A 13,678-nucleotide genomic window follows, 5' to 3' on the forward strand; every position below is an offset into this window, starting at 1 on the left:
GGTCCTTACTTCAACAGGAATGCTTCTTTTAAATTCCTCCATTAAAATCAGCTCTGTCAATGTATCATAGTCCCCATTTACATTTTTAGAAGAAACCCATCTCTCAAAACACATAGCTTTATCATAGGCAAATTCCACATAAGTTTTTTCCACAGACTTTTTCAAACTTCTGAATCTTTCCCTATATGCTTCTGGGACTAACTCATATGCGTTTAAGATATGCCTCTTTACAATATCATAATCAAGTGCTTGCGCAGCTGTTAAAGCTGTGTAAACTTGTTGTGCTTTGCCTTTAATTACACTCTGTAACAACACTGACCATTTATCTTTCGGCCACTCTGACATCCGAGCAATAGTTTCAAATAGTATTCAAAATAGTTTCAAAATACCTTTCCACTTCTGTTTCACTAAATGGAGGGACCAATTTAATTTCTTGACTAGCAACAAATGTTTTTTTAGAACCAGAAGACTGATTTCCAGACCTTAATTCCTCTATTGCATATGCAAATTCTCTCTGCTTTTGTTCCATCTCCAATTTACACCTCTCCAATTTCATTTGTTCGATTTGCAACTGCATCTCCAGATTACTTATTGGAAACGACTCTAAAATTGATTCATCAAAAACACCCGAGACCACATAGTGTGACGCGATTTTTCTCTGTATTACAGCCTTAGAAGTAGTCTGCAAAATACCTTTAAGTTGCAATCTACTAGCTATCTCAAACACCTCAGTTTTCTTCGCCTTCGCCAACACCTCCGCAGCTGGCGAAGCCAGAAACTCATCAATATTCATTGCTGCCGAATACCACAACAAGCCAAACAAAAGAACCGAGTAATCCCCATTTCCAAAACACCGATTTAAAAGTCAGCAAGCATTTAAACTCAAATGATTCAATCCCTGACGATCCCCCATATTTAATGTTACGTATTCAGGCAACAATAAATATATGAGTTCGGCAAGGGTTTCTTATAACAAACAACACATTTATTAAGCACAGAAAACAAACCCCCCAAAAGTAAACAAACACTACCGTAACCGGAAACAGCTGCTGAGCGGCAGCCCAAACAGTTCTTAAAGTGATATTCCAAAAACAGTTCTTAAAGGTGGTATTGCCAAAAGTTCGATATGCTCACAGTCCATTTAAAAGGAGAGACTTTATAAGATGATTTAGGTTCTCTTTCACGTCGCTTGCTTCAATCCCCGACGTCGAACTTCCCACGAAGAATTCACGAAACAGAACGGCTTAAAGGCACTGACCTTTCCTTCTCCACTACCTTCAATCCTTTCTAGTTAAACCTAGGGATTAACACGAAGATAGTCAACGAAATCCTTCCAAATAAGGATCAAACAAAGGTTGCCCCCGTTTCACTGTAGAAAGCGATTCTCTCGATCTTTAACTTCCAACTTCCAATCTTCACTCTCCACTAATTTCGAACTAACAGGTTCGTAAAGAACTTGCTGGCAATGACCTCTTAAACTTTAGGCATTAAATAAAAAACTTCATCCTTCAACTAAACTGCGTCATCACTTAAAACACGCAGTGGCATGAAGTAAACCTGGCAAATCCAGCCACAAACTGCCCCACCTCACAGGGTGGGGTCTACCTTTTATAACCTGTAAAAAAAAACCAGTCACATGATCTCTACTGGCGGGAAAATGACGTCACCACCATCACAAGACCATCACCTCAAGACCAGTACAGCTTCAACCCCAGTCACATGACAAGGGCTCCACTGTCATGTGTCACGAGTACGTAACACTTCTGTAGTCAGCATGATGTCCTCAAGAGAAAATCTTGCTGCATTGGTAGAAGAAATGAAAGGGTTGACTATTTTCTAAATGGAGATAAAATACAAAAAAAATGGAGGAGCAAAGAGACTTGGGAATCCTTGTGCAGGATTCCCTAAAGGGTAATTTGCAAGTTGAGTCTGTGGTGAAAGAAGCAAATGCAATGTTAGCATTCATTTCAAGAAGACTAGAATATAAAAGCAAGGATGTAATGTTGAGAATTAGTAAAGTACTTGTGAAGCCTCACCTTGAGCATTGTGAGCAGTTTTGGATTTCACGACATATGCCAGTGATATTGAACCTGATTCTCATTTTGCCTGCAGTAACTTCCCCCGGTGCCTTTCCCTTTTGCCTTTGCCTGTATGCAGGAAGGAGGAGGAAATTCTTATGATCAGATTTCCCAAAGGGCAGTCTAGAATTGGAACAGTAGGCATTGTTGATAGTAGGATAGAAGTGGTCAGATGTGTTGGGTCCCTTGATGCTGCAGGAGATGTGCTAATGGTAATTGGGCAGGGATTTCTTCAAGCTAGCCTTAATGAAATCACAGACAAGAATCACACTGAAAGGTGTCAGGGTAGGTGGTTTGCTGCATTCATTTTACCCTCTACCTTCACAAGTCTTCCAGGGCCTACTGCTGTGAAGCATCCCCACAGCATGATTCAGCCTTCACCTTTCTTCACAATGGGGATGGTGTATTTTTGATGATGTGTGGTGTTTGGCTTACGCCAAAAAGCGTGTTTTGTCTGATGGCCAAAAAATCTCAATTTTGGTTTCATCAGACCATAGAACTTCCAGCTGACTTCAGAGTCTCCCACAAGCCTTCTGGCAAACTCTAGCCAAAATTTCACGTGAGTTTTTTTTTCAAAAGTGGCTTTCTCCTTGCCACTCTTTCATAAAGCTGTGACTGGTGAAGCACCCCGTCAAGTTGTTGTATGTGCAGACTCTCCCATCTCCACTGCTGAAGCATGTAACTTCTCTAGAGTTGTCATAGGTCTCTTGGTGGCCTCCCTCATTAGTCCCCTTCTGCATTATCACTCAGTTTTTGAGGACAGCCTGTTTTAGGCAAATTTACAGCTGTGCCATATTCTTTCCATTTTTTTGTTGATTGACTTAACTGTACTCCAAGAGGTATTCAATGACTTGAAGATGTTCTTGTGTCCATATTGTGACTCATGCTTTTCAATAACCTTTTCACAGATTTGCTTGGAGAGTTCTTTTATCTTCCATGGTGTAGTTTTTTGCCAGGATACTGACCCACCGGCAGTTGGATCCATCAGATACAAGTGTATTTTTACAACAATTAATTGAAACATCTTGACTGCACCAGTTAATCTCCATTTAACTAATTATGTGGCTTCTAAAGCCAGTTGGCCGCAGCAGTGATGATTATGTGTGTCAAATTAAAGGGGGTGAATACTTGTGCAATCAAATATTTTGTATTTTATATTTGTAATTAATTTAAATCACTTTGTAGAGATCTGTTTTCACTTTGACATGGAAGGGTCTTTTTCTGCTGATCAGTGTCAAAAAAGCCAAATTAAATCCACTGAGATTCAATGTTGTAAAACAATAAAACATGAAAACTTCCGGGGGGGGGGGGGCGGTGAATACTTTTTATTGGCACTGTACGTGTATATAACATATACAGTATAACCATATAATGTATATTGAAATGAGGCAACATTTCTTTGAACCAGTGTAAAACAGAATACACATATCACACAAAACTTATGAAAGTAAGGATAAAATCTACAGCTGAATCGCACATAAATAACAAGCTAAAGTGCATTAATATTAAATATTGTAACATTTGCAACAGAGCTCGCTATGCCAGCTCCTCAGGTTTTTCTCCTGAACTGTAGCTGCTTCTCTCTTTCTTAAAATCTAAACATCCCCAAATTACACTGGTGATATTTTGATTAACACAACCTTCCATTTTTACCGTACCGTCTCCATTCTGTATGCCCCTGTGGAAATGTTTGATGTTGAAACATTATCACAACAAAGATGCTTTGATGTTGAAACATTACCAATACAAAAGGGTTTAAGGTGCAGAAAAATAGGGTTTTTGAGTTTATCTGCAGTCAAAAACAGAGTAATAAATGTTTCCACTAGTACTCACACTAATGTATGCTCTTTGAAGACAGAACTAAATATACCAGAGTTATCTTGTTACTTTGGCATGTTACATTCATAACATTTTCACCTAGCATGGATACAGGTGAAAACATTATATTTTACATATAAATATTTCAGGATTCCTTTTCAAAATTGTAGTCAATTTGAAAGGTTCACCTCTGAGATTGGGACCTATCAATAGTTTTTAATACTTGGGATAAGAATTTATATCAATTTTCTTTTCAGCATTAATTCAGTGACCCTGCTGCAGGCACGTGACTACACCAGTCCTTGTTAATTAAAGGCTAGCAATGTTTGCTTTCTGATTTTCTTTTAATCTTTTCACTTCATGAAAATAAAATTATTTTTCAGAAACCCCATTCTAAATTGGCAGACTTCAAATGTGGACAAGTTTTATTTTGATGAATTAACTTTTCTTAGGCTTCCAGCCGGATTCAGGTATCAATTTTAACTGATGATTCGATGTCACACTTTGCAAGGCATTTCTAGTCCGGAGGAGATGGTTATCAACTTCTGGAGAACTCACACCACTCACACCCCATTTTCCATTGGCAGCACGACAGTTACATACTCTTGGAACCTACATCATGCACAACCTCGCGCTTCTGGGTCCCAGAACACATCCAACACAGTTTTGTCAAATGTGTTCAGGAACATTACCTTAATTAGTAGATAGAAGACCCTAAAGAGAGTGTGTGATACTTGTTCTTCTATTAGGGAATGAGATAGGGCAGTTAACAGAAGTTTGTGTGGGGGAATGTTTTGCATCTAGTGATCACAATAACAATAGTTTCAAAGTAATTATGCAAAAGATAGGTCTGGTCCTGGGGTTGAAATTCTAAATCAGAGGAAAGCCGATTTTGATAGCATCAGAAATTATCTAGGAAGTATGGATTGGGACAGGCTGTTTTCTGGCAAAGGTGTTCTTGGCAAGTGGGAGGCCTTCAAAAGTGAAATTTTAAGTGTACAAAGCTTGTATGTGCCTGTCAGAATAAAGTAAAGATAACAAGTGTAGGGATCCTTGGTTTTCAAGGGATATTAAGGCCCTGGTTATGAAAAAGGGAGGTGTTTAACAGATATAGGCAGGTAGGAACAAATAAAGTGCTTATGGAGTATAAGAAAATGCAAGAGGACATGTTAGAAAGAAATCAGGAGGGATAAAAGAAGGCATACAGTTGCTCAAGCAGACAAAGTGAAGGAGAAGCCTAAGGGATTCTACAGACAAGTTAAGAGCAAAAGGATTGCAAGGGACATAATTGGACCTCTGGAAGATCAGAACAGTAATTCATATGTGGAACCAGAAGAGATAGGGGAGATCTTAAGTATTTTTTTGGCACCTGTATTTATTCAGGAGACAGACATGGAGTCTGTAGAAGTGAGGCAATGTAACATCAACTTCATGGACCCTATACAGATTACATAGGAAGGGGTGTTTCCTGTCCTGAAGCAAATCAGGATGGATGAATTCCCAGGGCCTGACAAGGTGTTCCCTTGGAATTTGTGGGAGGCAAGTGCAGAAATTGTCGAGGCCCTGGCAGAGATATTTAAATCATCATTAATGACAAGTGAGGTACAAGAGGATTGGAGGATAGCCAATGTTGTTCTGCTGTTTAAGAAAGGCTCAAATGCACCTCCCCCTCTAGAAATTATAGGCTGGTAAGCCTGACATGAGTAGTGGGAAAATTATTGGAGGTATACTGAGGGACCAGATATATAACCATTTGGATAGACATTGGCTGATTAAAGGATAGTCAGCATGGCTTCATGAATGGTAGGTCATGTCTAACCAATCTTATGGAGTTTTTCAAGGAAGACATCAGGAAAGAAGATAAAGGCAAGGCAGTGGATATTGTCTACGTGGACTTTAGCAAGGCATTTGACAAGTTCTCCCAAGGGAGGTTGGTCAAGAAGGTTCAGTCACTCAGCATTCAAGATGAGGTAGTAAATTAAAAAAGACATCAGCTTTGTGAGAAAAGCCAGGGAGTGATTGTAGTTGGTTGCCTCTCTGACTGGAGGCCTGTAACTAGTAGAGTGTCACAGGGATTGGTGCTGGGTCCATTGTTGTTTGTCATCCAGATCAACGATCTGGATGATAATGTGGTGAACTGGATCAGCAAATTTGCAGATGACACCAAGACCGGGGGTGTAGTGACCAGCAAGGAAGGGTATCATGATATGCAGAGGGATCTGGATCAGATGGAAAAGTGGGCTGAGAAACGGCAAACACGAGGAAATCTGCAGATGCTGGAAATTCAAACAGCAACACACACAAAATGCTGGTAGAACACAGCAGGCCAGGCAGCATCTATAGGGAGAAGCGCTGTCAACGTCTCAGCCCGAAACGTTGACAGCGCTTCTCCCTATAGATGCTGCCTGGCCTGTTGTGTTCTACCAGCATTTTGTGTGTGTTGCTGTAATTTAATCCAGGCAAGTGCAAGGTGCCAGGGTAGGTCTTACACAGTGAACAGTAGGGCACTGAGGAGCTTGGGAGAACAAAATGATCTGGGAATTCATAATTCATTGAAAGTGGATAGGGTTATAAAGAAAGCTTTTGGCACTTTGGCCTTAATAAATCAAAGTATTGAATACAGGAGATGAGATATTATGTTGAAGTTGTATAAGACATTGATGAGTCCTTATTTGGACTATTGTATGCAGTTTTGGTCATCTCCAGGAACGATGTAAATAAGTTCTAGATAATGTAAGTGCAAGCAGGCTTTTTCCTCTGAGTTTGGGTGGGATTATAACCAGAGGTTATGGGTTAAGTGTGAAAGGTGAAACATTTAAGGGGAGCATGAGGGAAACTCCTTCACTCAGAGTGGCGTGAGAGCTTGGAACGAGCTGCCAGCACTAGTGGTGCATACGACCTTGATGTCAATGCTCAAACAAAGTTTGGATAGGTACATCGATGGAAGGGGTATGGAGGGATGTAGTTCTGATGCAGGTCAATGGGAATAGATCTCATCATGGAATACACTACCAGCAAAGGTAGTAGAGGCAGATACAACAGGGTCTTTTAAGAGACTCTGAGATAGGTACATGGAGCTTAGAAAAATAGAGGGCTATGTGGTAGGGGAATTCTAGGCAGCTTCCACAGTAGATTACATTGTTGACACAACATTATGGGCCAAAGGGCCTGTAATGTGCTTTAGATTTCTATTATTCTGTGGACTAGATGGGCTGTTGTGCCTGTGTCTATGTTGTACTTTTCTATGACTCTAACAAAGCTCACCAATGCCTGTACTTTCTGAGGAGGCTGAAGAGAATGTGACTTTCATCCATACTCTGGTGATTCTTCAATTCGGGGACACTTTTGATGTATTTCTTAAAAGTGAAATTTCTTGAAACTCTCTTATGTTTATCTTATAACCTTTGTTTTTGGTTCTGGAATGAAGACCAGATCTCGTCACCAATCAAGCTTTAAGGGAACTTTTATATTTTAAGATGTTTTTGCAGAGTTTTCACATGTGAGTGTTATTATCATCACACCATCAAAATACAGAATTTAATTTAAAATGAATGTCAAACCTGTAAAAAAAAACAATGCCCTTTGATAAATTTGTTTTAACTCATTTTAAGTACATTCAGAATACATCTTTGAGACACATTTTCTTAAGAAAATCAATATTTTCCTTGGTTAAGTAACTACACATTTGTTTACTAATTGGACTATTGGAATTTTAGTCCTTTTTGACAGAATGCTGACTTTAGCATCAAAGCACTTGACTCCAGCAAATGAGTTCAGACCAATATTACGAAACAAAACTTTATTTCCCATCAAAATATGCACAGTGATGCGAATGACAAAATACTTTCAACGTTGACAAACAATGGCTTTAGTTTGACATTAACTCTGACAAAACATTTGTCTAACTAGAAGGAGCAACGCTTAAAACATGTCCTTACAGTCTGCACTATTTATCAAAATTCCATAAGAGATCGCAGTCTCTGAGGCAGACAGCTAGAACAATTGGTTAAAAACATCCACGTGAATCATGAACAAAGGCAGCCCAGCTAAACTAGGCACTGCCTAGTCTTGTTAAAAAAACAATAATGCTTATGAAACATCTACCTTTGAGTAGACTGAGTTTGTGCAGCCACTCTCCTCATAGGCAGACAAAAAAGATGTTTTCGATATTCTGAGATTTATGTGATGATTGAACTGTATTTTATATTGGTTTCCTTCAGTTTTTTGGTGATTTCTTTCTTTTGGCTGATAAGCTGGTGGTTGATCTGTTAATTTTTTTGTGTGTAAGAGGGATTATTGTGGGTTTTAATTTTGCTGTCCTTTTCTGCAAGTGAGGGAATTGGGAATTGTTATTGTTGCTGTTTCTTTTCTGTGAGTGAGGGGGGTCAGGGATTGTTATTGTCGCTGTTCTATTCTGCAGGGAAGGGGTGGGATTTGATGTTATTGTTGCTTTTTTCTGTGGAGGAGTGGGTGGGGGATTTTGGAGATGCAAGTTTTGTTTCTTTTCTTTTTCATGCCGGTGGGGGCAGAGGGAGTTGGTGTCTTTTCTTTTATCAACCCCATGGTCTTCTTGTATTTCATGGCTATCTGGAGAAGATAAACACCAGAGTTGTATTGTACATGCATACTTTGACAATAAAAGGAACCTTTGAACCTTTGAAGCCTCAGGAAGATGGACGTCATTTTACTCTTGTTGCTGGCCTACGGGGTATTCTCTGCTATAAAACTTCGCACTGTCTGTCTTTTCTTATCAGCAGCCCTTTTGTTTTTTTTGATTAAATCTCCACTGTCATTTCTTCAGTCTCTGTCCACACTTTGGTAATTGTGAGGTAGTCTTAAATTTGCCTGTCACCCTTTTTTTTAATCTCTCTCTTTCTCATTCAAGGTACTTCTGATATTTCTCTGGGTCTTCTTCAAGAGTGTCTTTATACTTTTTAATCAGTCTGCTGATGATTTTATGACCATCTTGACAACTTCACCATCAGTCGTGTGGTGGTAATGACATTTCTTTTTAAAGAAATAGTTGGCTAACTATCGCACTTGCTCAACAGGATAGCTAGCTTGTAAATGTAATTTAAATATACAGAAATAAAGTGAAGTTATTTATTTCTCATTTAAAACACTTGAACAGTAACTCGTTTGGTAATGACATGTAATAAACATACTCTCAGATCAGGACATCAAAATGTCAGTATTATCCCATTACAGCCACATGTTCCCCTGTCACTACTCCTTTTTATGGCAACCACATAAACAGTTGTTTGAAAAAACTTGATTGGTCTCTAAAATGTGTTGCATGTTGATAATAACAGAAGTATTGGGGATAGTGGTTCTTTGTCATAAAAATGTACAAACTGTAAAAAAAATCCATGTGAATTTGAAGTGTGTTTTAGAAGTTCTTGTGAGAAAATTTAAACTAAAGTTTTCATGAATTTAATACTTATTATCACTTCATTTTGAAGAAAAGTTTACAGAGACTGGATAGGGGACAAGGCCAAAATAGTGAAATTTTGACACATTCAAATTTTTAATTCACTTAAATATTAAGAAAATATTATTTGTGAAGCATATTGAAAAAGTTCAGTTGTTATTACTTAGCTTTTAAAACTACAGAGAGTCATTTGGATTTATAAAATGAAGTCATGTTTTATTAGGCAACACGAGTGAATCTGCAGATGCTGGAAATAAATAAAAACACAAAATGCTGGCAGAACTCAGCAGACCAGACAGCATCTATGGGAGGAGGTAGTGACAACACTTCGGGCAGAAACCCTTCATCAGGAGTGAAGTTACATGGGATGGTCGAGGGGGGGATAAGAAGTGGTGGGAGGGATGAAGTAGAGAGCCAGAAATTTCCCATAATTCTCCACCTTTCCCCCTACCCCATTTCCCTTCAGCCTATCACTTCCCAGCTCTCTACTTCATCCCTCCCCCCGACTTCTTATTCCCCCTCGACCATCCCATGTTACTTCACTCCTGATGAAGGGTTTCAGCCCGAAACGTCGTCACTGCCTCCTCCCATAGATGCTGTCTGGCCTGCTGAGTTTTACCAGCATTTTGTGTTTTTATTTTATTTTTGTTCATGTTTTATTAATCTATCTGAGTTCCTTGAAAATAAAGGAATAGTTGGCTAACTATCGCACTTGCTCAACAGGATAGCTAGCTTGTAAATGTAATTTAAATATACAGAAATAAAATGAAGCTATTTATTTCTTTAGTGAGATAGATGAAGAGGAACTAGTCTGAATTTTCAGAAGGCTTTTGACAAGGTCCCACTCAGGATGCTGAGAAAATTGAAGACAATGTAGAGCTGTGTATTGATTAACCAAAAGAAAACAAGAAATCAAAATAACTGGATTTTTTTTTCAGGTTGGCTGGCTTTGAATAGTGGGGTACCAAAGAGATTAGTTCTTGGGTCCCAACTATTCAGAATCTCTATCAATTACCTGTCTGAAGGAATCAAATGAAAAGTTTCCAGGTTTTAAAAGTAAGTGGCATGGTGAATAGTGATGAGATAGTACTATGGCAAGTTGAGGTCATGGAAAAAGTAATATTTATTCATTTTTAAATGTTGAAAGATTGGGGAATGTGAATATTTAAACGGATCTGGGAGGTCACACATGGTTGACATACAAGTACAGCAGGCACTTAGTGAGGTACATGGTTTGCTGACCTTCATTTTAAGAAGATTTGAGAGAAGATGTCTTACCACTATTCTATAAGGCCTTGTTGAGACCACATCTGGACTAATGTACACAATTTTGGATTTACTTGCTGTCGAGGGAGGGAAGTGAAGATTCACCAGGTTAGTTCTGGGATGATACATTTTGTTATATGAGAAGGACATTCAATAGACGAGGCCACTATTCTCTAGTGCTTCGAAGAACGTGAGAGTTAAACCAAAAAGTTAATGGTTGACTTCAAAAGGGGAAGGATGGTGAGCATACTCCAATCTACATTGTTGGATCAGCAGTGGAGAGAGTCAACAGCTTTAATATCCTGGGTGTTAACATGTCGGATGGCTCGTCCTGGGCCCAGTACAAAGATGCAATCGCGAGGAAAGTGTGCCTGTGTCTTTACTTTCTTAGGTGGTTAAGGAGCTTAGGCTCTAACAAACTTCTACAGATGTACTGTTGCAAGTGTTTGACTAGTTGCACCATTGTCAGATACAGCAATTCAAATGAACAGGAATATAAGAAGCCGCAGAAAGTAATGGACTTAGTACCAATAGAACACAGGCACATCTCTCCCCACCATTGGTAGTTATCTACAGGAAGTGCTGCCTCAAGAAGGTAACATCCATCAGTAGTGTTCCCCATGGTCTTGGTCATCAATGCCACCTTCTCACAGCTACCACTGGGCAAGAAGTACAGAAGCCTGAAACGCCACACCATCAGGTTCCAGAACAACTGCCCTTCAACCATGCTGATTTTTAAACAACCAATGCAACCCTAATCAGTAGATTTTAAGAACTCTATTACTAATTAAAATATGACTACTTTGATTACTTTGCACTATATTGGACTTCATTTTTGATGTTCTAATTCTGTTCTTTCTTGTGAAAATTGTATTTATGCGTAATATATGTTTTTCTTGTGAATTTATATAATGCTGCCTACCTGTGATGTTGCTGCAAGTATGTCTTTCGTTCCATCTGTGCATACATGTACTTGCGCGCATGACAATAAATCTGACTTTGATTTTGAAATTCTAAGGAAGATTGACGGAGTTGATACGGGAAGGATGTATTCCGAGGCTAAGGAATGTAAATCTAAGGGATTGTGTCGAAGGTAGAATTAGGCCAATTAGAATGTCATATGTTAAGGAGAAATTTCTTCTTTCCAATGGTGCAAATCCTTTACATTCTCATTTCCAGGGGTTTGAGAAGACTCAGAACTGATGTTAATAAATTTCTGGATATAACAAGATCAATGGATTTGGGGACAGGAAAGAAAAAAGGTTGCTGAGATGAAGTTATGCCATGATCTTGCCAAAGGTGATGCAGAACTAAGAGGCCAAATGGCCCATTGCATCCATTATTTCTTATGCCTCACCTACTGGGTATTTCTAGTATTCTCCCTTGTTTATTTCCAGCAAATGCTGAGTTCCCTAACTTTATATTTCCTCCCTTGTCTAATCTTTTCATTCATCTCATTCTATCTACACCTGCTCCAGTCAGTTCAGTTTCAGTTTGCAAACCCTTTCTTAGTCAGCACCAACGCTGTAGTTATCACTCTGTCTCTCTTGGTTTCCATCCTACCAACAATGTTGCTTTTTCTGTCATATGTTTGTTTTCTGAGGTTTTCCTTATTCTGATGGCCACTGACCTGAATGGTTAACTATTTCTCTCGACTCAGATGCTGCCCAACCAAGTCTTCTGCATTTTTGCAACCTGTTCTTCTTTGACATTATGCATTATAATAATGACTATAGCTTGACTATTTTGGTAGCAGTATACATTCCACCTCAGGCCAATGTCAATCAGGCTTTAGATGATCTGAGCAATGGGATCAACAAGCACAAAACTGCACACCCTAATGCTTTCACCATTGTTTTGAGAGATTTTAACCAGACTTTAACCAGGACTGCTTTGAATTGGTGGATTGGACTGTATTCAGGGATTCATCTTTGAACCTGGATGAGTATGCTGCAGTTGTTATTGACTTCATTAAAACCTGTGTGGATGAGTGTGTGCCTACAAAGACTTACTGTACATTCCCAAACCAAACGCTATGGATGAACCAGGAGGTACGTCATCTGCTGAAGGCTAGATCTGTGGCATTCAAGTCTGGCAACCCAGGCCTGTACCAGAAGACTATGATTTGTGGAAAGCTATTTCAAGGGTGAAGAGACAATTTTGAATGAGGTTTGGAGGTGACATCGGATGCACAATAACCCTGGCAGGGTTTGCAAGACATTACTTCCTACAAAGTGAAGCCCAGTAGCATGAATGGCAGGATGCTTCACTACCAGATGAACTCAATGCTTTCTATGCCCGCTTTGAAAGGGACAATACCACTACAGCTGTGAAGATCCCTGTTGCATCCGATGACCTTGTGAACTCTGTCTCCGAGGCCGAGTAAAGAGAGTTAACCCTTACAAGGTGGAAAGTCCCAATGGACCAGAGCCTGGGGGCTCTGAAAACCTGTGCCAACCAATTGGCGGGAGTATTCAAGTGTGCTTTCAACCTCTCACTGCTATGGGCAGAAGTTCCAACTTGCTTCAAAAAGACAACAATTATATCAGTGTCTCAGAAGAATAATGTGAGCTGCTTTAATGACTATCGCCCGGTAGCACTCACGTCTACAGTGATGAAATGCTTTGAGAGGTTGGTCATGACTGGACTGAACTCCTGCCTCAGCAAGGACCTGGACCCATTGTAATTTGTCTATCGCTACAATAGGTCAATGGCAGACGCAATCTCAGTGGCTCTTCACACAGCTTTAGACCACCTGGACAACACAAACACCTCTGTCAGGATGCTGTTCATTGACTATAGCTCAGCATTTAATACCATCATTCCCAGAATCCTGATTGAGAAGTGGCAGAACCTGGACCTCTGTACCTCCCTCTGCAATTGGATTCTCGACTTCCTAACCAGAAAGCCAAATGTCTTTTTCTCATTGTAACCATCGGGTAGGAGGTACAGAAGCCTGAAAGCACACAGTCAGTGATTCAGGAACAGCTTCTTCCCCTCTGCCATCGGATTAATAAATGGACATTGAACCCTTGGATACTGCCTCACATTTTTAATATATAGAATTTCTGTTTTTGCACAATTT

At 39.5% G+C, this 13,678-nt stretch overlaps 1 protein-coding gene across 3 annotated transcripts in view; it reads left to right on the top strand.

The window, feature by feature from the left end:
* Nucleotides 1-13,678, top strand: part of snx30 (sorting nexin family member 30) — a 133,477-nt gene that overhangs the window by 10,062 nt on the left and 109,737 nt on the right. Inside the window, exon 1 of one of the 3 annotated variants that reach the window (XM_059974850.1) lies at nucleotides 10,302-10,383. The exons of the other annotated variants lie outside the window; for them this stretch is intronic. Coding sequence (XP_059830833.1) covers nucleotides 10,360-10,383 — 24 coding nt within the window. The 5' untranslated portion in view covers nucleotides 10,302-10,359. Of the gene's footprint in view, nucleotides 1-10,301; nucleotides 10,384-13,678 lie in introns of those variants that run through there. 3 annotated transcript variants of the gene reach the window in all.

Source organism: Hypanus sabinus, chromosome 7, assembly GCF_030144855.1.
Source record: "Hypanus sabinus isolate sHypSab1 chromosome 7, sHypSab1.hap1, whole genome shotgun sequence".
Taxonomy (NCBI): Eukaryota; Metazoa; Chordata; class Chondrichthyes; order Myliobatiformes; family Dasyatidae; genus Hypanus; species Hypanus sabinus.